At 51.5% G+C, this 27,095-nt stretch overlaps 1 protein-coding gene across 4 annotated transcripts in view; it reads right to left on the bottom strand.

Annotated features, from left to right (window-relative positions):
• AKNA (AT-hook transcription factor) overlaps nucleotides 1-27,095 on the bottom strand; it is a 63,814-nt gene that overhangs the window by 22,589 nt on the left and 14,130 nt on the right. For 3 of the 4 annotated variants that reach the window (XM_029063451.2, XM_029063447.2, XM_029063450.2), the window contains exons 2-8: nucleotides 19,775-20,245; nucleotides 15,191-16,305; nucleotides 14,722-14,796; nucleotides 3,892-4,048; nucleotides 3,129-3,289; nucleotides 1,705-1,764; nucleotides 637-764 (exon numbers count right to left, since the gene is read on the bottom strand). In XM_029063451.2, the coding sequence (XP_028919284.1) occupies nucleotides 637-764; nucleotides 1,705-1,764; nucleotides 3,129-3,289; nucleotides 3,892-4,048; nucleotides 14,722-14,796; nucleotides 15,191-16,305; nucleotides 19,775-20,117 (2,039 nt within the window). In that variant the 5' untranslated portion in view covers nucleotides 20,118-20,245. Of the gene's footprint in view, nucleotides 1-636; nucleotides 765-1,704; nucleotides 1,765-3,128; nucleotides 3,290-3,891; nucleotides 4,049-14,721; nucleotides 14,797-15,190; nucleotides 16,306-19,774; nucleotides 20,246-26,269; nucleotides 26,575-27,095 lie in introns of those variants that run through there. The other variant, XM_029063448.2, reaches the window with a different exon arrangement.

The raw sequence follows: 27,095 nt of genomic DNA, 5'->3' as shown, positions 1-27,095 counted from the left end.
TCCAAGCAGTTGTCACTTCTCAATTTGACTACTGCATTAGCCTCCCTGCTGGTCCTCCTGCCTCTAGCCTCTCCAGTCCTTACTTCACTCTACTGACTGGATCTTTTTTCTAAAAAAAACCAAAAAACATTCTGCAGACATCTCACTCCTCAGAAACTTCCAAGGGTTGGGTTGCCCATCTATCTCTGCATCAAAGAGAACCTCCTTATCATTGGCTTTAATCAATCAATGGTTTTTATTGAGCACTTACTGTGTGCAGAGCACCAAGCTAGACACTTGGGAAGTACAATACAACAAGTTACTCATTCAGCTCTCCCCCTCTCACCCCTCCTTCCTCCTGTCCCACTATAACTCAGCCAGTACACTTGGCTCCTTTAATGCCAACTTTCTGTGCCTCTCTTGCCGATGACCTCTTGCTTACATCCCCATTCCTGCCTGTATCTCTCTCCCCTGCACATTTGGCAGACCACTTCTCTCTTCATCTTCAAGGTCTTTCAAGCCAGGGCTCTGGATGCTCAGTGGGGTGCCTTGGCTCCAGAGACCACCCTGAGCTAGGCTTGTCTCTCTCCATCCCTGAGGCATGCTGGAAGGGTGGAGGCTGAGGGTCTGCTCCCAGTGACAGGATCAGAGATGTACCTGTCCAGATCAAATGCCCCCGGGGGCTTCTCCGGGTCCTGGAGCTGCTGCAGTTGTTGATGCTTCTCGCGGGCCTGGAGATAGGCTCCCTCTAGGGCGCTCTGTGTTGCCTTCAACTGCCAGAAGTCCTAGAATCAGCCAACACACAAAACTTACAAGCTCACAGACTTCCTGTGATTCCATCAGGGGTTGGGGGGAGGAGGCGAATGGGGTTGCCTGGGCCTGGGGCTCTTGGGGGAGGATGAGAAGGCAGCAGGGGAGGGCTGGCACTGGGGCTGCAGTGGGAGGATGGGTCCGGACTTGGGGCTGTGGTGGAAAGGAGTGCGACTGGGCCCAGGGCTGCTCGGGGGGGCGGGGGGGGGGGGCTGGGCCCGGGGGCTGCCAAAGGACTAGAAATGTCATTGCTGAAGGATCACGTGGTCTCATCCCACCTGTCCTCCAGGAACAACAGAGCCCGGACCAAGTGAAGCAGAGTTTAGGTCAGAGGTCAGGGATCTGGGTGCATGGCTCATGGCCCCCCTCACCCTCTCAGTGAGCTGGACTGCAGCTGTGGCCGGGGTACTTTGCAGGAGCTCCCAAGGGAAGCAGTCTCTCTGGGCTGGGCAAATGGGAGGTTCCCAGAAGGGCGGCCCCCTCCAGAGAGCCCAGTGAGCAGCAGAGGCTCACGTCGAGTCACGGGTTGTCCTACAAAGGGCCCTGAGCGGGCCCGGCCCAGTCCACCTCTACCCAATGCCTATGCTGGGCTTCCTCAGGTCCCCAAGTGGAAGGGCTATGCTAAGGACTTTGGCCCTGGCCACTGTGATCAGGAAATGGGCATACAGGCTGAACTGGCTCACAACCAAGTAAGCAATGGGCCTAAATCAGGTTTCACACCCAATCCTCGCCAGGGGGTCTGGTCAGAGTCCTCTATAGCCATAGGCCCTCCACAGAACATCAGTGTAGCTCTGGAAGAGATGGATGCTGGCCCAGGTTCAGGAAAGGTAGTGGTGCTTCCTGAAGCTGGACCTGGGCCTGGGTCTAGCCCTGAGTGGAGTGAGAGAGGCAGCTCAGCAGGGGGTGGTGACGTACCTTCAGTTGGTCATGTGATGCCTGTCTCCCCGTCTGGACCAGCCCTTCGAAAGACTCCACCTGGCAAGGAAACACAACCTTAGCCTGCACCTGGGGAGTCAGGCTGTCCAGTTGCCGGTGGCAATGCCCTCCTGCACTGTCTCCACACTGGCTGCACACACAGAGAGTCCTAAATATAAAGTATGACAAGGTGGTCAGGGCCATGGAGGCCTTCGGTGTGGCAGGGCTGGGGAAAGGAGCCCACAGTCTAGCCCAGTCATCTGCTGTGGGCAGACTGTAGTTCTAGAAACTGGTGGAACACTCAGAAGAAGGAAGAGATGGGGAACCCTGTCCTCAGGGAGCTCATAGTCAAACAGGGGAGGTCAACCGCATAAATCAGCAGATTCACAATAGGTGAGAGCATGGAAATAGATAAAAACAGAATGGAGAATAGAAAGGGGAATTAAATGAACAGCAAATACATAAATGTATGTCAGAGTGTTTAAGTGGTTGATGGGAGGGCATAAATGGGAAAGCGGTGTGGACTTGTGTATAAAGCATGGGCCCGGGAGCCAGACGACCTGGGTTCTAATCCCAACCCTGCCACTTGCCTACTATGTGACCTTGGGATAGTTGCTTAACTTCTCTGTGCTTCAGTTTCCTCAACTGCAAAATGGGGATTCAATACCTGTTCTCCCTCTACTTGACTCTCAGCCCCATGTGGGTCAGGAACTGTATCTGGCCTGATTACCTTGTCAAGGAGTCAGCCAATCAAATTTATTTAATGCTTACTGTGTGCAGAGCACTGTAATAATAATAATAATAATGTTGGTATTTGTTAAGCGCTTACTATGTGCCGAGCACTGTTCTAAGTGCTGGGGTAGACACAGGGGAAGCAGGTTGTCCCACGTGGGGCTCACAGTCTTAATCCCCATTTTACAGATGAGGGAACTGAGGCACAGAGAAGTTAAGTGACTTGCCCACAGTCACACAGCTGACAGGTGGCAGAGCTGGGATTCGAACTCATGAGCCCTGACTCCAAAGCCCGTGCTCTTTCCACTGCGCCACACCCCAGCACTTAGAAACATAGCTTGACACATAGTAAGTCCTTAGCAATTACCATTTAAAAAAAGAAAGAAAGAAAGAAAAGGATTGGTCAGGAGAGACCTTCTGGAGGAGGTGGCTTTTCTGGAAGCTTTGGCGCCAGGAAAGAGTGCGGTGTTGGGGGATGAAGGCATTCCAGGCAAGAAAGGGCATATGTGATAGTTCAGAGACAGGAGGGCCACGAGCAAGGGGCGGGATGGAGGCTGGCTGGTAGGGGGTGAAGAATGCCCCCCTGTGAGCCTCTGCCAGTGATGGGACATCCTCCCTGTGCTAGCCAATCTCTCAGAAGCCATGCTGGTGGGAGGGTTCAGGGGCAGCTGCCAGCCAGAATCTCCATGTACCTGTGCCAGTAAGTTCTCCACCCGCGCTGCCAGAGTCTGGGTCAGCAAGTCTCCTGGGGATGGTCCGTCTGGGCCAGGAGAGGGGTCATGTCCCAGCAGACCAGGGTACTGGACCCTGCTGAAGGAGGTGTCATGCTCATCTTCCTGTGCGGACTGGGAACCTGGAATCAAATAGGTGTGAGGCCCAGGGTAGCCCATCCCTTGGCCCACCAACAGGCTTCCAACTGTGCCCCAGGGGCCCTGGGGAGGCTGGGGGGTGGAAACTGCCCAAGCCCCAGGCCCCACATGACAGGTTGGGGCCATGGGAGATGGGGGAGATTCTGGATCAGCCTCCACCTATCCCCTGCATAGCCTCCACCAACCCTGCGGCCCCAGCATGTAAGCTGGCCTCAGGTGATGTACTTCTTGGGCTGGAGCCCCTGCAAGTATGACGACTGAGAAGAGATGGCCCAGAGGTTCCTGGGCCTGCTAAACCACAAGCCCTGGCAGTCCCCAGGAACAACAGTGCATGGAAGTAGGGCCCACATGGGCCCCAGTCCGGGCACAGCTCCTCCCCCCCCCTCTTGCGCCACCCCTCTCACCCTAGTCCAGGTCTATTGGACTCCTTCCCCCCCCACAGCCTCACTTTCCCACCCAGATAGGAACCCACACTGAAGTGACTGGGGCTGAGCCTGCTATTGTTGGTGCATACCATCCAGAAGGCTGTGAAGGAGGGTAGGCAAGAGTGGCCCACCCCCTGGCCCTTGGAGACTCTGAGGTTTACCTGGATCTTGGGTGGCCCATGGGGCAAGGTCAGGGTCTGACTGGAGTGTGGCCCTCCTGGCCTGGGGGATGGAGAGGGTCAGTGGCTGGGTCCCGGCCGGCAGCGTCCTCGTGTGGATGCCATGGCTATGCCTGGGTGGGTCCGAGTGCAGATTTACCTGAGTTGGAACACAGGGGGTCAGTCCTGCTGGGGGTCGGGGACTGGGGAGATGAATCCCACTGCCAGCAGCTCAAGGGGACCAAGGGGACATTCTGGGCACCGACGCCATCTTCTGCCCATTCATCCATCTATCCATACTTGTCTCCATTCATTCATTCAATACTATTTATTGAGTGCTTACTATGTGCAGAGCACTGTACTAAGTGCTTGGAATGTACAATTCGGCAACAGATAGATAAAATCCCTGCCCAACGACGGGCTTACAATCTAATCGGGGGAGACAGACAGACAAAAACAAGACAACTTAATCGCAATGAATAGAATCAAGGGGATGTACACCTTATTAACAAAGTAAATAGGGCAATAAAAATATATACAAATGAGCACAATGCCGAGGGGAGGGGAAGGGAGAGGGGGAGGATTAGAGGGAAAGGGGGTTTAGCTGAGGGGAGGTGAAGGTGGGGGAAGAGAGGGAGCAAAGGGAGCAGAGGGAAAAGGGGAAGCTCAGCCTGGGAAGGCCTCTTGGAGGAGGTGAGCTCTCAGTAGGGCTTTGAAGAGGGGAAGAGAGTTAGTTTGGCGGAGGTGAGGAGGGAGGGCATTCCAGGACAGCGGGAGGACTTGGGCCAGGGGTCGACGGCGGGATAGACGTGAACGGGGGACGGTGAGGAGGTGAGCGGCAGTCAAGTGGAGCGTGCGGGGTGGGCAGTAGAAAGAGAGTAGGGAGGAAAGGTAGGAGGGGGCAAGGTGATGGAGAGCCTTGCAGCTCAGAGTGAGAAGTTTTTGTTTAGTGCGGAGGTTGATGGGCAACCACTGGAGGATTTTAAGGAGGGGAGTGACATGCCCAGAGCATTTCTGCAGGAAGATGAGCCGGGCAGCGGAATGAAGAATAGACTGGAGCGGGGAGAGACAGGAGGAAGGGAGATCAGAGAGAAGGCTGACAATAATCCAGCCGGGATATTATGAGAGCCTGTACCAGTAAGATAGCCGTTTGGGTGGAGAGGAAAGGGCGGATCTCGGCGATATTGTAAAGGTGAGACCGGCAGGCCTTGGTGACGGGAGTGAGTGTGGATGGAGAACAGAAGAGGGCCAAGAACTGACCCTTGAGGAACTCCTACAGTTAGAGGATGGGTGGGGGAGGAGGAGCCTGCGAAGGAGAACCAGAATGAACAGCCAGAAAGATAAGAGGAGAACCAGGAGAGGATGGAGTCCGTGAAGCCAAGTTGAGATAAAATGTGGAGGAGAAGGGGATGGTCTACAGTGTCAAAGGCAGCTGAGAGGTCGAGGAGGATTAGGATAGAGTAGGAGCCATTGGATTTGGCAAGAAAGAGGTCATGGGTTACCTTAGAGAGAGCAGTCTCGGTAGAGTGGAGGGGACTGAAGCCAGATTGGAGGGGGTTCAGGAGAGAGCTGGAGTTAAGGAATTCTAGGCAGCGAGTGTAGATGACTCGTTCTAGGAGTTTGGAAAGGAAGGGTAGGAGGGAGATAGGGCGATAACTGGAAGGGGAAGTGGGGTTGAGAGAGGGTTTTTTCAGGATGGGGAAACATGGGCATGTTTGAAGGCAGAGGGGAAGAAGCCAGGGAAGACTGTGCCCCTGCACCTCACCCCCACCCTCACCCCCAGATCCAGATCCTTGATTCCTCTCTCACATCCATTCTTTTCATGGACCCACAGCCTCCCATCCTGTTTCCTCCCATGCACCTGTCCCCAACAGAAGTCTCTCAGCGACAGGTGAGGCACAGGTCCCCTCCCAGGAGCCTCTTAAAGGCCTCTCCTCCTCAAGGTCCTTCCTCCTTTTCTCCACCTTCCCTAGGTTCTCCACATTTGCAGGAAAGGCAGCACTTCATTCTGAGCATGGGTCCCCTCCTTGGAGGCAGGAAATATGCCACTTGTTTGTTTTGTACTTCAAATGCTTAGCACAGTGTATTCCACTCAGCTACTCATAAACATTACTATTACTACTACACTGGGGACCATGGATCAACTTCACTTGCTCCCTTTGCTCTTCCCCTCTCCCAGCCCCATAGCACTTATGTATACATCTGTAATTTATTTATTTGTACTGATGTCTGTCTCCCTGGCTCTAGACTGTAAGCTCATTGTGGACAGGGAATGTGTCTGTTTATTGTTTTATGGAACTCTCCCAAGCACTAATGGCCACAATGCTCCTGGGATGGGCCCTTCTGCCCACATCAAAGCTGGTGCTAGTTCCCTACATGGAATCTGGCCAGCAAAGAGCAGCTGGTCCCAGGACTCTGAGTCCTTCACCTGCCACATCCCTCAGGACCATCGTTCAATCAGTAGTATTTATAATAATAACATAGTATTTGTTAAGCGCTTACTATATGCCAAGCACTGCACTAAACACTAGGGTGGATACAAGCAAATTTGGTTGGACACAGTTCCTGTCCCACATGGGGTTCATAGTCTCAATCCCCATTTTACAGATGAGGTAACTGAGCCCAAGGAAATGAAGCAACTTGCCCAAAGTTATACAGCAGACAAGTGGCAGAACCAGATTAGAACCCATAACCTTCTGACTCCCAGGCCTGTGCTCTATCCATTACATCATGCTGCTTCTTTAGTAAGCATTTATTCTATTCAGAGTATTGGGCTAAGCACTTGGAAAACTACAATACACCCAAGTTAGTAGATGAGCTCCCAGCCAGCAAAGAGAAGCAGCATGGTCTAGTGGACAGAGCACGGGACTGGAGTCAGAAGGACCTGGGCTCTGATCCCAGGTCTGCCATGTGTATTGAGCAAGTCACTTCACTTCTCTGGGCCTCAGTTACCTCATCTGTAAAATGAGGATTATGACTGTGAGCCCTATGTGGGACACGGGTTGTATCCAACCTGAATGGCTTGTTTCTATGCCAGCACTTAGTACAGTGCCTGGCACATAGTAGGCACTTAAATGTGAGAAAAAAAAAGGACTTGCCATTACCATGTGGACAACCCAAGTTTCCTTTAGCGCTTAAGGTATTTTTACAGGACTCATCAGGCCTTAGGGCTCCACATGCAGTTCTTCTACAATGCTTGCTTGCACCTTCCCCTGACCGTTAGGAACTAGGAGACATTTTTCTGACAGCTGACATCCACCTTGATAGAAGACAAATGCAGTGTTGGAAGAGGTGGCCAAAGCACATGGACTATAATGTGAGTTTCCCTTAAGTTTCATTAAGAACTTAGCCTCCGTGCTAGAGTACTAAATACATGCATATTCAACCACCCTTCCAATTAGCTATTTAGCCATTTCATCTTGCATCATCGCATTATTTACCTTTTTATTATCCTTGCTCTTATTCCTCTTCTATTTGTAAATGATGTCTGCTTTCCCCTTTTAGACTGAAAGCCCTTCCGGGGGTGGGGCGACCATGTCATTTGCTTCTGGAGTACTCTCCCTAGTGCTCAGTATAGACTACGTAGGGATAGGTGCTCCTTAAATGCCATGGATTGAAAGCATTCCCACCCTGGATGGATGCTGGGTTTCTGCCCTGGCCCCAGGTGGGTTCATTCTAGGGTCCTGGACCATTCCCCAATGCATCAAAGTCACTTTGAAGTCCATTCTCACCTTCCAATCAGTGGTATTTATTGAATGCTTACTGTGTCCCACATGTAGTGTGGCCTAGTGAAAAGATCTTTGGACTGGGAAGGAGCACTGTCCCTACTCTGCCCTTTGCCTGGTGTGGGAACTTGGGCAAGTCACTTAACATCTCTGTGCCTCAGTTTCCTCTTCTGGAGAAAGGGGATTAACTACCTGTTCTCCCTCCCACTTAGCCTATGAGTCTTGTTTGGGTAGGGATTGTGTTTGATCCAACTGAATCTATCCCATCATTTAAAAGAGAGCTTAACAAATACCATAATTATTATTATCATTACAACCCCTAAGAAGTAGTAGGAGCAGCAGCAATGGTATTTATTGAGGGGCTATTGTGTGCAGAACACTGTACTAATCACTGGGGCAGAATTCACAGGAGGGAATTAGACATGGCCTGTGTCTCCTGTGGGACTCAAAATCTAAAATGAATTCCCTTCTTGTCAGGCTAGATCCACCCACCTGGGAGATCCCAAGGGCACTAAACCCTATCCCTGCTAAGCCCACATCCCTCATTCCCTTCACAGATGTTATGCTCCCAAACTCCTCTTTCATGTCACAGATCCCCCAGAAGCTCTGAGGTTGCCAGCCCACTAATTCATTCATTCATTCATTCAATCGTATTCAGCCACCTGAGAAGCCTCCTGATAGTGACCCTGGCTAGACCAGCCCCCTCAGTGTGCCCGGGAGGAAGTGCTAGTCAGCACACTGGAAACCTGAGGACCCTGGCTGGAGGGTCCCTCCCTGATGCTTCCCCCACCCCAACCCCCATCCCTCCTCCTCACCCCCAAAACGGACAAGGCCAGTCTCTGCTGCTGACCCTGTAGTGGATTTCTGTGACGGGGCCTGGGCTGATCACATCAGCTCCATTATCTAGGTGGGAAAGCCAAGACTCAGGAGAGTAAAGACTCCTGAGGTCACAAAATGAGGGAACGGGAATAGACAAAAACCCAAGACTCTTGATTCCCAGCACGGAGCTCCTGCCCTTGGAGGTCTGGTTTCTTAGACAGAGACCCTCCAGCCAGTCATGCTGTCCCATCCAAAAACTCATCCTTTAGACTGCAAGCTCACTGTGGGCAGGAAACGTGTTTGTTATATTGTTACAATGTACTCTTCCAAGTGCTTAGTATACTGTTCTGCACACAGTAGGCACTCAATAAATATGATTGACTGACTGACCAGGAAGTGACAACACCAAATTCTGAAACTCCCTGACCCAACCAATGAAAAAGTCACAAACCCATCTCTTCCAGGGCTAAGCCTCCAGGGAGTTCGGGATCCCTTCCTGGTCCCCACCCTGCCAATGGGGGCAGCAGCTGCAGCTGTTCAAAGGGTACCCACCCTTTGCACAGGGAGACTGAAAGGGTTAATGTGGCTCCTAAGCAGAACCCAACAGAGGAGGAGTGGGGCTCCCAGTTTGGAGCAAACCAAGTGGAATGAGAATGGGGGTTCTGTCAAGGGAGTCTGTGAATCAGGGAATAACCACTGAACACCCCTCCCTGGAACCTTGGAGCAATCCGCTCAACTGTGGGGCAGGGGAGCAGGTGAGAGGCACAGAAAACCAGAGAGCCCCCGGGCCCAATGCCGTCAAATTTCCTGGGTGAAAGCTGAGGGAATGAGGGAGCCGGGGCTCTGGGCCGCCTGCTTGGCAGAGTCCCTGTTTCCTGTTTAAGCTGCACTTCACGTCCTGCTCAAACCTCATCCACAGGGAAACAATCTTCAGCCGGCCCCTTAGCTCTGGCTCCCCGCCCCCTCTGTTACCTCCTCCTCCCCCCAATCCCCCGCCCACCCCAACCCCTGCCCCTTTCAGAGCCTGGCCCTCTTCTCATTGAGAACAAAGCCGGATTTTAATAATCCAGACATCTGTTCTCTCCTTCTCCCCCGGCGGAAACCCCGGCATCTCTGCCAGTCTCTGCCGAGCCACCTCCGAGATTTGCTGCTGGCTATTTGTGGAGACCCAAATCCCACGGTGGGTAGGGGGGCATGGGGATGTAGAAAGTGGGCTGCTGAAGGTGGGGATGGAGAGATAATGGAAAGGATCACCTCTAGCCCACTTGAGCAGAAAAAGAATGGGGAAGTAGGCTCCCAAAACTGCAGGAAAAAGCTCAGGGTGGTCCGACCCTCAACTCCCTCCTCCCACCTCCTCCCCGAGCAAGACAGAGCAGCCGCGCCCCAGGGGATGGGGACAAGACCCAGCTCCTCATCACTCATACCACCTGGCCCATACAGGCCCAAGCTGCACCCTCTATCTCAGATGTCAATATGACACTCTGTCATTTAATGCACATATTCAATCCATCACTAAATTCTATAGGTTCAACCTTCACTACATCACTAAATCTGCCCTTTCCATCTAAACTGCTACCACGTTAATCTATTCACTTATCCTATCTCGCCTTGATTACTGTATCAGCTTCCTTGCTGACCTCCCTGATTCCTGTCTCTCCACACTTCAGTCCATACTTCACTCTGCTGCTCAGATCATTTTTCTATAAAAAATGTTTCCCCACTCCTCAAGAGACTCCAGTGGTTGCCCATCCACCTCTACATCAAACAAAAACTCCTCACCACTGGCTTTAAAGCACTCAATCACCTTGGCCTCTCCTACCTCACTTCACTACTCTCCTACTACAACACAGCCCACACTCTTCGCTCCTCTAATGCTAACCTTCTCACTCTACCTTGATCTCATCTCTTGCTGCTGACCTCTTGTCCACATCCTGCCTCTGGCTTGGAACACCCTCCCTCCTCATATTTAACAGTCAATTACTCTCCCTGCTTCAAAGCACATCTCCTCCAAGAGGCCTTCCCTGACAAAGCCCTCTTTTCCTCTTCTCCCACTCCCTTCTGCGTCAACCTGACTTGGTCCCTTTATTCATTCTCCCATCCCAGCTTCACAGCACTTATGTACATATCTGTAATTTATTTAATTATAATGTCTGTCTCCCCTTCTAGACTGTAAGCTTTGTGGTGGGAAGGAATGTGCTTGTTTATTGTTCTATTGTACTCTACCGAGCACTTTAGTACAGTGCTCTGCACAAAATAAGCACTCATTAAATATGACTGCCTGACTGATCTGTGTCAGGGAAGGCTTTATGGGAGATCAAGTGGGGCAGGGTATGAGGGATGGCTGGCAGAGAAGAGCTGAGGAAAGACCCCGCCTGGAGTCCCTGCACCTCACTCAGCAGCTCACTTATCTTGTCAGAGTCTGGGCTGGAGGGTGGTACTGAGCGGAGATATGCGGAAACAATGACTAGACCTGAGGCTTCGAGTATCAGTCCTCAGTAATAATAATGATGACATTTTGTTAAGCGCTTACTATGTGTTTGCTCTAAGCACTGGGGTAGATACAAGCTAAGCGGGTTGGACACAGTCCCTGTCCCACATGGGGCTATGGAAAGGCCCTAGGAGGGGGCAGAGAGATGAGGGGGAGGGGGAGGTACACCTCCCCATGGCTAAAAATAAGTAGCTATTCACAGCCGGAAATGGTCTGGATTGGCTCACTGGCCTGAGGGGAGGCAGCTGAGAAGCAAGAGCAAGAAAGTGGGAGGTGATGCAATAGACCTCAGCTTCCTGCTGCCTCACCCCTCTTCTCCCCTCTCCCTCAACCTGGGACTTCCCAGAAAGAGGAAGGACCCCCAAAGGGCCTTAGAAATCAATCCAAGGGAGCAAAACCTCTGGAACTTTAAGGGCTCTCTTCAGGTTTGTGTGTGTGACGTCTCTGTCTCTCTCATCTACCCCCTCTCGCACCCCCCCCCCCCCACACACACATACACACACCCCCACTGGGACCGTGTTGGTTCTCTCTGTCAAAATACCCCTGCCACAGCACCTTGCACAGGGTTCTGCATTGGGGGCCTCATAGCAGGGCTCTTGGCTGCTAAAGAGAAGGGGCCAGAAGGGGCATGACCAGCCAGACCTGTGGTCCAGGACACAGGGCCCAACCCTGTCCAAATGCCCCAGGAGACAGCAGGGCAGCAGTCCTGGAGGGCCAGCCTGGGACAGTCATCCTGCAGGGAGTGGTCTCCTAGCCCTGCTAAAACAGAGCTGGGATGAGATGCAGATGGCCTGGAGGGACCCCTGTCATTTCAATAAAAACGCACTTAGCCCAGCTGTCTGGAGAACAGGACATCTCTACCTGGATGTCCCGCCCATACCTCAAACTAAACATGTCCAAAACTGGACTTCTTACCTTCCCAACTAAACCTTGTCCTCGCTCTATCTTTCCCATCACTGTAGACAATATCACTATCCTCCCTATCTCAAAAGCCCTTAACCTTGATGTTTTCTTCAACTCATTTCTCTCATTCCACCACGTATTCAGTGTCACCAAATCCTGTTGGTTCTACCTTTACGACATCTCTAAAATACGCCCTTTCCTCTCCAACCAAAATGCTACCATGCTGATCCAAGCACTTATCCTAACTCACCTTGACTATTTCATCTGTCTCCTTGATGACCTCCTGGCCTCCTGTCTCTCCCCACTGTAATCTGAATTTCACTCTGTTGCATGGATAATTTTTCAGCAAAAATGTTCAGTGCATGTCTCCCCACTCCTCAAGAACCTCCAACTGCTGCCCATCCACCTCTGCATCAAACAGAAACTCTTTACCAACAGCTTTAAAGCACTCAATCAGCTTGCCCCCTCCTACCTCACCTCTAGCGCCAGCTTGCTCATTGTGCCCCAGTTTCATCTATCTCACCGCCAACCCCTTTCCCACATCCTCCCCCTAGCCTGAAACTCCCTCCCCCTCCTTATATGCCACACCACCACTCTCACCACCTTCAGAGTATTAAGGTCACATCTCCTCCAAGAGGCCTTTCCCAATTAAGCCCTCTTCTTCCCAGCTCACCCTCCCTTCTGCATCATTTACGCACTTAGATCTGTCATCTTTGGACATTTGCTATTCACCCAGTCCCCAACCCCACAGCACTTATGTACATGATTTTGAATTATATTATAAATTATTTACTTATATTAATGTTTGTTTCACTGTCTAGACTAAGTGCATTATGGGCAGGGAATGAGTCCACTAATTCAGCTGTATTGTGCTCTCCCAAGTGCTTAATACAATGCTCTGCACATAGTAACTGTTGAATAAATACCATAAATGGAGAAGCAGCATGGTCTAGTGGAAAGAATAAGGGGCTGGGAGTCAGAGGACCTGGATTCTAATCCCAGCTCTGCCAATGCTTGTTGTGTGGCCCTAGGCAAGTCAGTTAACTTTTCCATGCCTCATTTCCCCTATTCTTCCTCCTACTTCGACAGTGAGCCTTGAGTTGGACAGGGAATGTGTCCAACCTAATTCCTTTGTATCTACCCAGTGCTTAGAACAGTATTTGACACATACTAAGTATGTAACAAATACCAATAAAAAATATTGATTGATTTATTAAAATGGGTCTTCACTGCATTGGTCCAGCTGAGCTAGGGGCTCAGATGGAGACTCTGAAGGTAGCTCCCCCAGGAACAAGATCGTGGAACTTTGAGGGTTGGATATTCCCAGGAGGTCATGTAGTCCATCTCTGTGCTCTGCACAGGACACCTATACATCACCCCAGGAATTGATCTCCTTAAACCTTTCTATGAGGCTCCATCACGAACTCTTCGAAATGCATCCTAGTGTCTCGCATCTCAAATATTCTTCATGTCCAACTTTAATTCCTCCTGCTGCAACTGAAACACTGTTCCTCTTGCCCTCAGTGGAAACAGAATGTATCCTTGCTTTTTCCTCAAAAAACACCCTCCTGAATGCTTAAGTTTGGTTACACAGCCCGCTTGGGTTTTTCTTTCAAAACTAAGTTTGGTCTCTTAGCTGTTCCTCAATGACCTCTTAGGCCCAACATCTTTCAAATTGCTCTCTTTTCAAGTTCCTCCACATTCTCTGGTCCCCAGCTTAGTCATGGGGTCTAGAATTAATAATAGTAATAACAATGTTGGTATTTGTAAGCACTTACTATGTTCCAGGAATTGTAGTAAGTGCTGGGATAGATACAAACAAATCAGGTTGGACACAGTCCCTATCCCAACTGGGGCTCACAGACTTAACCCAATGGACAAATTAAGTAACTGAGGCACAGAGAAGTGACTTGCCCAAGGTTGCACAGCAGACAAATAGCAGAGGTAGAATTAGAAGCCAGGTCCTGACTCCCATGTCCGTACTCTGTCCACAGTACTAGAGGCAGAAATAGCATTCACTGAGCAACCCCATGGTGCATAACACTGCATTAAGCACTTGGGAAGGACAAAACAAGCAAGGGATACATCCCTGCCTGCAAGGAACTTACGCTCTAATGGAGCAACCTGATCAGTGCTGCATATGCAGGCAGGCTACATCCTACCTCCTCAAGTATCATCTCTGCCATATCAGTTACATCCTACAGGAACTACACTGCTTGACATGAAGCCGCCTGGGGTCTGCTCGACCACCAGATCTTTTTTGAAACACAATCTCCCCAAAAACAGTCCTTCCCAATGTTAAGCGTGTTCTTTGTCTTTCCTACCCAGTGAATCTGTTCCTGCTGAACTTCGGCTTGTTTGTATCTTTCCACTTCAGCAGGTTATCATGTACCTACCCCAACCCAGCTTCCCTGACTCTCCAGTCTCCTTGTCTAGTTGGAAGTCGGAAGCAAGCAAATAAGTCTGTGCTGTGCTCCAACAACAAAATTATCATTAAGTGGCTAGGCCCCACCTGTCCGAGGGACCCCTTCCCACCGCCTTGTCTCCTTAGCTATTCCTTCGAGCTGAACCTGTGTCAATGACCCTGTCCTGGAAACACCCTGGATCAGGTAGATTGTTCCCAAGGGCCCTGAAGGCTAAACACTACTTTTGGAGGTCTGGATCAAGAAGTTGTGAGCATACAGTATCTATCACTTGCCTGGTTCACTCCTGCACCTCAGGGTGGGGAGAGAGGGAGGGAGGGAAGGAAGGAGGAGAAGGAGCCAGGAGACTGGGCTGGGGTGGGCCAGCTCTGCTCTGTGGCTCTGGAAGACCTGGATACCAGTGGCTGGCTCTGAAACCAGTCCCTTTCGCACCTCCAGCCCAAACCCAGACCCCCAGCCATCCAGAAACACTAACCTTGGCTCCTAGCCGCAGCCGGTCAATGGTGTTCTCCGCCTCGGCATACTTGGTGAGCAGTCGGTGGTAGTCTTCCTGGGGGAAGGAGCAGCAGGGCTGACATCGGATGGCTCTCATGCAGCCTCAGTGTCCCTGGATGGGCAGTTAGCCCAGTGCAAACCTCCCCCACCACCCAACACAATACAGCCCATCCGACCTGTCTTCCCCAGCCAGTTCTCGCTCCAGGATGGATTGTGAGGAACCTGGGAGGGGGGCAGAGAGAGGAGGCTGTGGGGGGGCGTAGTAGCAGGGCAGGGCCATGGAGAGGGAGGGAGTGTGAGCTCCCCAACTCAGAAGGGGCTGCGGTAGCCACAGGGCTGGAGGCTTTATCCTTGGCTCCAACCAGCAGGACTTCCCCCACCAGATGCCCCCACTCCACTCAGACTCACCTCCATCACCTGTGCACCCCAGGACCCACATTGAAAAGTACCTGGAGCTGCTGGACCAGCTGGGTAGCCTGCTCAGGCGTCCGAAACTCCTCCGGCACCTGCGTCACCACCCTGGAGGAGCTGGATGGGGCCTCCTCGCTGCTCAGCAGCACCTCCCGCACAATCTCCGCTGGAGACTTGAAGACCAGTGGGCTCATAGCCCGGCTGGCCCTGGTGGCCAGAGGCCTCCCTCGGGGTGGGTGGTAGTCCTTAGGGAACCTCACGCGTGGCTCCACCTTGGAGAAATCCGGGAGTGGGTAATGGAGCCGCCCTTGGCCATATGAGCGGGAGGGCCGGGGACTGTTCTGATTGACTGTGCCCGACTGAGCTGCCCTCCGAGAGTTAGTGGTCCCTGGGGGACTCAGGGACCGGGATGGCCGGGAGGCCAGGACAGGCCGCCTCGGGGAAGGAGCCTTCTTTGCCTCCCTCACTCGGCTTGTGGGTCGATCGCCACCCGGCCCCCAACTGTCCTCAACCCCAGGCTGCCCGCAGGCTGGAGTCAGCTGGGCCTTGGGGACTTGGAACATTCTGGTGGCGGTTGCCTGGGTGACCGATCCAGCCCAGGACTCAGGGAGGTCCTCTGTACTGCTTGGCCTGCTCTTGTGGGACCTCGAGGTATCCTGCAGGTCCTCTAGAGGTGGAGGGCTCACAGAGCTGGGGTGCTGGCTCGGCTCAGGAGAGCCCACTGATGGAGACCATGGGGAGCCTCTCAAGAGCTGCCCGGAGACAGTAGCAAGCTGACCCCCTGCAGCCAAGTCTGGGCTCTCAGCAAGGTGACTGAGGCATCCTAATGCATAGGCCCGGGATAGTCTGTGGGAGTGCTGGCTGGAGGGCTCTTTGGGGCTGGAACTGAAGTCAGACTGATCTGAGAACTCTTCACCATCACCGCAGATAAGAGGGAAGGGGGAAGCTGGGGGCAACCCATCCAGTCTCTGGTTGCATTCTGGTGGGAAGGAGCCCTCATGGGTGAGGACTGGGAACTCCAGGCCATCCTCGCTCTCTGGGTTCCACTCATCCTCTTCGGTCACGCCCAATTCCTGGTCTCTTTGTAGATCACAGGAGGCTGGGGAAATTGACCCTTCTTGTGTTTCTACTTCCTCTAGCTCATCTTCCTTACCTGGGAAATGAGAGAGACCCCATCACTCAGCATGTATCAAGAGTAGCACCTTGCCCGTCTCGGGCAGAAGACTTGTTCATCTGAATAGCCTTAGTGCTTAAAGCAGGAGCAGGCAGACCGGATCCCAGCTGACCATCTGGCCTGTCAAACCTGACCTTGATCAGTCCAGAAAAGGGGCTGGGCAGCAGGGGCAGTGGCAGCAGGAGCTAGTGTGAAACCATCAATCAATCAATCAGTGGTATTTATTGAACACTTACCATATGCAGAATAAGTTCTTGGGAAAATAAGAGTTGGTAGAGTTGCTCCCTACCTTCAAGGCGTTTACAGTTTGGTGGTAAGGCCCACATCAAACCGAGGTTTTATAGTTTCCTCTTGAGCCTGGGGCCTTGGGCAGGAAGCATCCAGAGAAGAATGATCCCTTTGAAGTCAGCAGGGGAGTGATGTTAACCCTACAGGGTCCCTGGTGTAGCCTACTTGGGCAGGCAGGGTGGGTAAATGTTTCTCCACAAGAGCCCAAGGGTCTGGAACACTCTGGTTCATTAGTTAAACTCTGCACCTTCTGCCCCTCAGTCCCTCTTCTCCTGATGTGCTGCAGTATGTTCCCTTTCCATGTGCACTCCGAGACACTTGCCTGTCATCTCTCCCTTCTGGCTTTACTAGACTGCAAACTCCTTGTTGACATGGATCATATCTACTGACTTTACTGTACTCTCCTAAGTGCTTAGTACAGTGTCCTGAACTAAGTGTTCAATATATATCACTGATCCATTTCCCCTACTTCTCCTCCCTTCTGCATCACTCTTGCCCTTATATTTTACCCTTTATGCACCCCACCCTCAACCCCATAATACTTAGGTACATATCTGTAATTCTTCTTTATGTCTGTCTACCCCTCCAGTCTGTAAGTTCCTTGTGGGCAGGACACGTTTCTATCAACTCTTTTATATTCTAATCTCTCAAGCGCTTTATATAGTGCTCTGCCCACAGTAAGCACTCAGTAAATATCATTGATTGATTAATCGTACACTTCTTTGGGCAGGGATCGTGTCATCCATTTCTATGGTATTGCATTTTACCAAGCCCTTAGAACAGTGCTCTGCATCTGCACTTAGGAAGCACTCAATAAATACCACTGATGGATCGTGATCTGATGGCAGCTGGCCGGGAGATTAGCAGAGAGATATTGGCAGAACATGTCAAGTAGCCATGATCCCTGCATCCCTGCCCTCAAGGAACTGACACTCTGGGAGGGGAGACGGACTCAAATAAATTATGAATAGGAGGAAGAGGGAGAGTATAAAGTTACAGGCAGAAATGCTATGGGAGTTGGTGGAGGAGGGGGAAGTACCCAAGTGCTTAGGTGATACTGAGGGGCTGAAGTGGTGATGTTTGACTGATTAATTGTAAGCCTCTTGTGGGCAGGGATTGTGTCACCAAAATCCCTCCCTCTGCATAGAGTTACAGGGATCTTCTTGTCCCTTTAAGTTTCCCCGAGGAGGCAAGGCTGACTTTGGAGGAAGCGGGCATCGTCCCCAAGGGAGTCGGAGCCAGGGAAAGGATTCCACCAATCAGCGAGCCCTCCTTAGCCACAGCTATTGGGTGTGATGCTGTTTGGTGGAATCCTTTCCCTCCGCTCTGGGGGCTGTGGTTTGAGGACTCACACCTCAGAGGCAGAGGGTTCATCAGGTGCCAAAAAGCTTCGTGGGTCTGGGAAACAGCTACACTGGTCTTTCTGGCCTCCGGAGGTGGAGGGGAGAGTCTAGCCTTTTGCCGATTTGACACCTTGGGCCTGCTGGCCCTCTTCATCTGCTACTCCTATTCAATGGGAGCATGCTCACAGGCGGGGTGGACCACTAGCTAGGTTCTCTACTGTTTCCCTGAGCCTCCAAAACCTTGATTACTGCTTCAGGGAACTCATGGCAGTTTTCTCAGGCTGGCAGAAAGATGGGGAAGTCTTCCCCACAAGAGTCCAAGGGCCTGGTTGGGTACAGTTTCCCTGGGCCTCTAAAGCCTTGATTCCAGCCCCCAGACTCTCTTTGTGCTGGTAGCCCCTCCTCCCTAGCCCCCATTCCTGGGTCCTGAAGCTCTCCTCTTTCAGGCAGCTGCATCTGGCTGGTAACTCGGGACTCTGGCACTTGTCCAGGGCCCTTGTTAAGGATGATGCAACCCTGATTTGAGACTGTCTCTGGTATGGCACTGTGTCCCCTCCTACCCCTCCCCCATTCAATGTGGTGCTGTTTATGCAGAACTGGGGGAGGAATAAGAAGGTAATGGGAGTAACTCTCCCATCACAGTTGATATCATCATCCTCCTTGTCCCTCAGGCTAGTAATTTCACCATTATCCTGGACTCCTCCCTCCCTTTCAAACCCTCTATTCAAGCTGTGACCAAATCCTGTCAGTCCTACCTCTATGACATTTCCAGGATTCACCCAGTCCTCTCCATTCAAACAGCCACCAGATTGATCCTAGCCATCTGACATATCCTGGCTTGACTTCATATCAGTCTTCTCACTGAACACTGATGGTTCAGTATTAGAATTCTCACCTGCCCCGCAGGAGGCCTGCATTCGATTCCCGGCTAATGCAGATATGTTATCCCCATCTAGACTGTAAGCTGCTGTGGGCAGGGAATGTGTCTGCTTAATGCTGCATTGTTCTTTCCCAAGTGCTTAGTACAGCCCTCTGCACACAGTAAGTGCTCAATAAATACGATAGAATGAAATATGATTGAATGAATGAACTCATCTCCCCACTGCAGTTTCTCCCCTCCCTAGCCTCTTCGTCACTGCTGCCAACCTAATTTTTCTAAAACATTATTCTATTCATTTCTTCTCTGTCCTCAAAAACTCTAATGGTTGTCCATTCTTCCCTTCCCAATGCAAAAACTCCAAACTCTGAGCTTTAAGGAACTTAATCAGCTCTTACCCTACTACTTATCCACTGTTCACCCTCTCCACCCCAGTTCACACACTTTGTTCCTCACAAGCCAACCTGCTCATTGTACCCTGTTCTCCTCTCCTCTGCCAACTTCTTGCTCACACCTTCCTTTCTGCCTGAAACATCCTCCTCCTTCACATCTGGCAGACCACTGTTTTCACTTTCTTCAAGGTCCTTCTGAAATCATATCTTCTCCAAGAGGCCCGTTGTGATTCATCTCCACCATCTTATTCCGCCCGTACCGCCACTCAGCCCCTCAGTATAACCTAAGCACTTGGGTAGTTCTCCCTCCTCCACCAACTCCCATAGTACTTCTGCCTGTAACTTTATGCTCTCTTTTCCTCCTATCTGTAATTTATCTGAGAGTCAGTCTCCCCAGCTAGAGTATCAGTTTCTTGAGGGCAGGGATGCAGGAATCATGTCTACTTACTCTACTGTACTCTCCCCAGTTCTTAGTACAGTGATCTGTGCAGAATAGGTGTTCCGTAAACACAATTGACTGAATGATTACCTGCAGCATCAGCACTCACCATCTACTGAGCTCGCAGGAATGCTCTCGGCTGCCGTGAACCCTCGTGGTTCAGAGCCACGCAGGCTGCTGAAGACTGAGCTCTTCTCTGCGGCTGCCCAGGGCTCCTGGCTGGATTCAGGGTTCTCGGCAGGGCTGGAGCCTCCCAACAGCACTGGATCTGATGGGCTTGGGGAGAGGAGCATCCTCCGGTGGGCAATTATCTCGTCCAGAGCCCCGATGACTCTGTCTTCATCCAGGCTCAGCTCAAAGACCTCCTCACCTGCCCCACAGGCCCTCTGCCGCCGGACGCCTTTCCGATGGTCTGGCTCAGCCCAGTGGGCCCATGGGACTGAGCTGGCCATGTGTCCAAGGGGTCTGGGGGAATCACTTGGGCCTCTTCATTGTGTGGCCACCTTGAATGGTTTTAGTTTTCAGGGAGACCTGAGGCCCCATCTCCATCCACCTCAGCACTCAGTCCTCCTTCCTTTGCCTGAACAGAGAGACGTGACCAAAAGACAAAGTTAACAGAGGAGTGGGGGAAGTGCTGAGCTCTCTTTCACCAGGGCATGGGTACACGGGGCTTGGCTCCGTCTGGTGGCCAAGGCAGCAAGCCTACTCTCGTGTTCCTAATCGAGAAGCAGCATGGCCTAGTGAATACAGCAGCGGCCTGGGAGTTAGAAGGACTTGGGTTCTGATCCCAGCTCCACCACTTGTCTGCTGTGAGACCTTGAGCAAGTCACTTCACTTCTCTGGGCCTCAGTTATCTCATCTGTAAAATGGGGATTAAAACTGTGAGCCCCATGCGGACTGTGTTCAACCCAATTAGCTTGCATTTGTCATTCCTGGTCTGGGCTCGATGTGAGGTCCCAGAAAGCTGCCCTAACACTTTCAAGCCAGCAAGATTCCACTGCCCAACTCAGACTCGGTCTCTAGCTTCCCCTGCCCTCTGAGGGGTGTCCAGAGCTCTAAGGCATCATCCTCTATCCCATCCCACATGAGAATGCTACCATAAACTGCCCTGGTTAGCCAAGTGGTTCCAGAAGAGGCTGATTTGGGGGTTGGGTGGGGGGAAGGAGGGGGGAAGGAGGGGAAGGGTCAGGCGAAGGACTGTAGAGCTAGAAGTCAGGATTCTGGGTTTCAGTTCTAGCTCCGCTCCTGGTCTGGTGAGGGGCCTTAGACATGTCACTTAACCACTCTGGGCCTTCGTTTCCTCATCTGTAAAAGGGGCATAACAACTCCTTGTGTTGTTAATCAGGTTGGTGTTTCTGACCTGATGTAACATATCTAACCCAGTGCTTTGAACAGTGCTTTACAGTTAACAAATGCCATTAAAAACAATCCAAAAGACTCCCCAAAAACACCCACCTCCCCCTACCTCGCAGGGCAGATGTGTGGACCCAGTGAAATAAGTGACGTGACAGTGCTTGACAAAAATAAAAACCTACAAACACAAGATAAACCAGAAGCCCAGGGAAGGAGTGGGGCAGAACCAGCCTGCAGGCCTCTGGGGGATGGTGCCCTCACTCTGTGGGCTACCATCCAAACTCTCCTAAGTCCTGGAAGCGTCAGACTTGTGCAGCCAGACAATAAAATAAATTACAGGTAGGGGAAGCAACTGAGTTTGAAGGTAAGTACAGAAATGCTGTGGGAGCTGGGGATGGGGTGCTTGAGGTTACAGACTCCAGTGCGTGATGCAGTAGGGAGAGAAAATGTGGGGTGGAGGAAGATGAGAGATTAATTAGGAAAAGCTTCCCAAAGGAGATGGGATTTTAGTAGAGCTTTGAAGATGGAGAAAGCAGTGGTCTGCCAGATGTGAATAGAGAGGGAGTGATAGGAAGGAGGGAGGCCATTGACTAGGGGTCAGCAGTGAGAGATGAAAACGAGGCACAGTGAGTAGGTTGGTATGGCAGATACTTGTCTACTTGTTTTGTTTTGGTGTCTGTTTCCCCCTTCTAGACTGTGAGCCCATCGTTGGGTAGGAATTGTCTCTATCTGTTGCCGAACTGTACTTTCCAAGCACTTAGTACAGTGCTCTGCACACAGTAAGTGCTCAATAAATATGATTGAATGAATGAAAGAGGTAAGGGGAGGTAGGGGAGAAGGAGAGAGGAAGAGTTGGAATAAAACTGTTGGAGGGGACCTTATAATCTAAATGGGGAGACAGATTGATACAAAGTAATTTTCAGATAGGAGGAAGAAGTGCTCAACTATGTAAAATCAACAGGTACAAGAGATTGTATGTACAACAGTGCTGATAATTTCTCATGTTCCCATCCAAATCCACTCAGACCTTTTCCATCCCAATTAACAACACCAGTCAGTCATATTTACTGAGCACTTACTGTGTGCAGAACACTGTATTATGTGCTTTGGAGACAACAATATAACAATATAGCAGACATATTCCTTGCCCACATTGAACTTATAGTTTAGAGGGGGAGACAGAAATTAATATAAATAAATGAAATTACAAATGTATACACAAGTGTCATGGGGCTGGGAGGGGACATGAATAAAGGGAGCAAGTCAGGGTGACACAGAAGGAAGTAGGAGAAGAGGAAAGGAGGGCTTAGTTAGGGAACAGCTCTTGGAGATGTGCCTTCAGTAAGGCTTTGAAGGTGGGGAGAATAATTGTCTGCTGGATATGAAGAGGGAGGGAAATCCAGGACAAAGCCAGAATGTGGGTAAGATGTTGGCAGAGATAGACGAGACTGAGGTACAATGAAAAGGTTAGCATTAGAGGAGTGAAGTGTGCAGGCTGGAGAATAGCGAGGTCTCTGAAGCCCTCAAACTTGTCACCATTCTTACCAACTCGCTTTCAGCTCGCAAATTCAGTCCACCACTAAAACTGGTTGAATTTTTCTTTTCCTCCACAACATTTCCAACATCCACTCCTTTCTCACCATCCAAACGGCAACTACCCCCGGTCCAGACACGCGATATAACCCAGTTTTACAACTGTATCAACCTACTCACTGAGCTACCTGCCTCCAGCCTCTCCCCTCTTCAGTCTACACTGTATCCCCATTTTACAGAGGAGGAAACTGAAGCACAATGTGGTTAAGGGGCTTTCCCAGGGTCACACAGTGTCTCGACAAGAAGGTAGAAGCAAGTCCTCACAGGGTGGAGGGAGTCTGTGAAGAGGCAGGTAAGGTGGAAAGCCTCACCTATTAATAGTGTGCATATTTTAGGAAGTGAAAGTCTTTCTGTTTTCCCTAGCAAAGACAGCAATAACAATTTGACTGCTGAGAATCACCATTAAAGTCTTTCCTCACAGCAGGTGTCAAGCATATACTGCAGGAAATTTTTCTGGTATAAGCTGCCTACAGTCACAATGGTCTCTGCAACAATGCAGAATGAGGATGAGTCCATGGAAATCAAAGTTAATCTCTCCTTTATGAGCGGCAATGCTGGGATCTTCCTAGGGTGTTCTCTAGGGATCCCTTGAACCAAAGACTTCACCTAGCCTGGCTCAGTCCCCTTCCTCCCGAAAGACCCCTGAGACTGCTTCACTCATCCTCAGGAGAGACCGTGACTACCAGGCTACTCTGACCAATATGAGTTTGACCCCCAGCCAGGCCCTGCCTCACCTGCAGAGTGACAGGATACCTGGCTCAACTTGCAGGGTGAGAGGAGCAGATTAGTCTTAAGGATGAACTTCCAACCAGCAAGAATGATGAGTGACAGGCACAGACTGCCAGGTTGGATGGGTCCTTCTGGAGAGCTTTGAAGGAGGATGGCCTGTCCAGGGGATGGAGGGGTAGATAGGAAGAGGAGGCTGACCTTCTCCCCTTGTCCTCAGTGCATCAGGTAGGGACAGGGCTAATCTGTTGGCTGTTGCACGTGACCCTTAGGTCAGCTGCTCTGGGCCTGGCCTCTCTCTAACTTCAGACTGGATACTCAGCCTCCCGAAAATTTGCTTGCCTCCAGAGGGACCTTTAATCTCCAAGACCCATTCGATTGTGGTCCCTGCTCAAGAGGATTAGCCCCCTTCTCCCTCCCAAACTTCCTCTGCCCACAGTCTGGCTCCCGCAGATCTTCCCCCATTTCTGGCCAGAGAGTTAGGAAGATGAATACAAGGACATAGTGTTTCACAGGCAGAGGTGTGGACAGATGGGACAGAACTGAAGGGTTTACAGACACATATATGGAGTGGGCAGGACTAACGTGGAATTGTTGTTCCTCTAATTCCACCCACCAGGGTAAAGACTACCTGTCAGAGTTAGAAACTGGAAGGTTCAAAAGAAACAAAAGAAAACACTTGTTCACCCAGTAGGGGGTAAGTATATGGGATGTGTTTCCACAGGAAGCCAGGGATAGACATGAAAATGTCAGCAGGTTTGGATAGACATGTGGGTCTGTGCTGGGTCACTGGCCAGAGTCAGGGATAGAGAGGGGGAGAATTAGAGAATAAATGATCCATGTTGGGTCACTGGATGGAGTTACATTTTTTAAAATGGTATTTAAGTGCTTACAGTGTGCCAGATACTGTACTAAGTGCTGGGATAGAAACAAACTGATCAGGTTGGACACAGTCCATGCCTCACATGGGGCTCACAGTCTTAATCCCCATTTTACAGAAGAGGCACAGAGAAGAGAAGTGACTTGCTCAAGGTCACACAGCAGGCAAGTAGCCTAGCTGGGATTAGGACCCAGCTCCTCTGACTCCCAAGCCTGTGCTCTTTCCATGAGGGTACACTACTTCTCAGGGAGAAGGGAGAGTCAGGGATGGAGACAAGGAGAATTAAGGGGATGGATGATCCATACTGGGTCACCAGAGGGAAAGTCAGGGATGGAGAGGGAAGTATTCAGGGTGTTGGATGGCCTGTGCTAGGTCACTGGAGGAGAGCAGTGGGTGGAGAGGGGGAGAATTAGGAGATGGATGGTCCATGCTGGATCACTGGATGAAGAGTCAAGAATGGACTGGGGAGAGTTGTGAGTGTTGGATAGTCAAACAGGGGAGAGGGTCCAGGAAACAGAATGTGGTTCCCCCTAGATTCCTGCTGCCTGTCAAAGTCCCAGGCTGCGAGGTTAACCTGGGGTGGAGCTGAGCATTGCCACGGTGCTCCCCTCTCTGCGGGCTGGAGGAATCCAGGCTGGCAACTCCCAGAAAGGGATGTTCTCACAAAAAGGCCCCACTTACCCAGTCGAAATAGTATATTAGCCTCCATAGAGCCCTGGGTGAGAAAAGGAAACTCCTATCTTGCAGAAATCTCTCTTTGAGAGGGAAGTCAAATGTGAACCAGGCCTGTGGTTTCAGCTATCAGTGTTCACTGGTCTCTGAGCTGGGCTGCTGTACACCACTCGCTTGCAGGCCCAGCTCCTCCACTGCCCCATTCCAGGTCCTGGAGGTGCCAAGTCAGACAAATACCTTACTGTGGCTGAGCAAATCCCCAGCTCGGCTGGAGCAGGATGGCCCTCCAGTGGGGGCGTCCACAGAGCTCCAAGTCCCCTTCCTAGAAGCCCTGGCCAGACTGGTTGGCATGGTGGGAGGACTAAGTGAAATCTCTCCAGTGCCCACAACGATGGATGGAAAGATTAGTAAGAATGGGCAACAGAGCAAAATTATTTTCCAGGAGAGCAGCTCTCCGGACCAAACCTCAAGACTGCAGTGAGAGGCAAATTTTAATCCCTGAAGTTTCCAAAACTCCCACTCCACCTTCGAGCTACCTCTTTAGCATGATTTCAAGAACCCAGTACAGAGCGCTTCTTCAGTAGGCACCCAGTACAGACGGCCCATCCAATACAATCTCAACCAAAATGTTGCTGCTGACAGACTGCTGACAGAGCTTTGAGACTGAATTTCCTATAGGGCAAGGATTAAGGGGAGGGGATAAGTATAATAAGGCTAGGGTGGGGCTGGGTAAGGGTCAATGATCTGAATTTTAGGTAAGTGGATTGTTGATGAAGGATCGTAGACTACTGATCTGGCAACAACTGACATTTAGGAGTTTGATTTCTGACGAACTTCTGGAAATCAACCTTTCTCTAGGCCTCCGCCCCGCCCCACTCCCCTGTAGCCAAGTGAAAACAGGAACCCAGGAAATGTTGCATCAGAGGTCCCAGACCCCGCTGCGGGCATGCTTCACAACATTCCGGAAGCCAGCGAAGGCCCTGAGCTTTCCCGTGTCCCAGCCAGAGTGTGTGTCTGACCCCGGGAGGGTCAATCCTCTGACAAGCAGCCACACACACCAGCTGCTCTGGCGGACCAGGCTGGGCTTCGGTCCCTTGACCACAACCGGGCTGGTGGTCTGCAGGCCATACCAGGGGTCTCGGGGCAAGAGGGAAGGAAGCACCACTGGAGGGTGGCGGGGGGGCGGGAGGGGAACTCCTCTTCATCGCTGGCTCCCCCAACCAAGCCTGTCCAGCCTTCACCCCAGAAAGTGGGGGGCTGAGGGGAGGAGGCAAGCCACTAACAGAGCAAAGCAGGTTCCAGAGGATGAGGCTTAACCCCCAAATTAGCAGTTTCCCTGTCTCCTGCTGCCTAGACATGGGGGAACAGAAGCAGACTTACCAAAGCAGAGAGGAGCAAGGCTGACGGAAGCTCAGAGTCATTCACCATCTGCCCATCCAGCACTCCATTCGGCATTTGCTCCACCACCACCAATTATGGGGTCCTGGCCGCGCACCTGCCCCCACCCCCTTCACCTCCCAGCATCTTCCCCATAAGGCTAGTTCCAAGCTTGGACTCTCCCTCCACTTACATCAGTTCCTGAAGGCTTTCCACCAGTGGGGCGGTCTGGAGAAAGTCTAAGCTGATGAAAAATTCAGAAATTCAGAGCCCTTGGTCCCCAGCCCCGCCCTCACAGACCCCAGTGGGCTGACCCCAGCGGGATGGGGAGGGGGCAGAGGGGGAGGAGGAGGAGCGGAAAGGGGTTGGGATGGACAAAGTTACTTGCCTGGAGCTCACTTCCTGAGCGGTCTTCTCTCTGAGCCACTGGGACCTCCTCTCCTCATGACTTTCTCAGGGACTTTCGGGCTCATGGCGAGAGCGCCTCCCTCCGCCCCGACCCCGTCCCCGGCCCTCTGCCTGCCTGGATGAGGAACCCCTGGCCTCACAGCGGGGTCTCGGGAGAGTCCTGCCTTTCTTTGTTCCAACTTGAGCTGCCTCGGTGTCTCACTCTGTCCCTCCCAGACTCCCTGGCTCTCTTCCAAGCCATTCTGTCTGAGAGGGGAAGGAGCCCCTCAAACACATGCATCTCTCACCCCCGCCCCCTCCCCGCCCGTGCCCTTTATTCCGAAAGCAGAAGCAGAAAGCATCAGACAGATTTCCGTTAGGTTTTTTTCTGCGTGCACGCACGCCTCTCTCTTTAAAAACTTCTTAACCCTTTGTGGCTGGG

Source organism: Ornithorhynchus anatinus, chromosome 4, assembly GCF_004115215.2.
Source record: "Ornithorhynchus anatinus isolate Pmale09 chromosome 4, mOrnAna1.pri.v4, whole genome shotgun sequence".
NCBI lineage: Eukaryota > Metazoa > Chordata > Mammalia > Monotremata > Ornithorhynchidae > Ornithorhynchus > Ornithorhynchus anatinus.
Note: the sequence above shows the minus strand (reverse complement) of the source record. Positions and strands in the feature narration are given on the sequence as shown.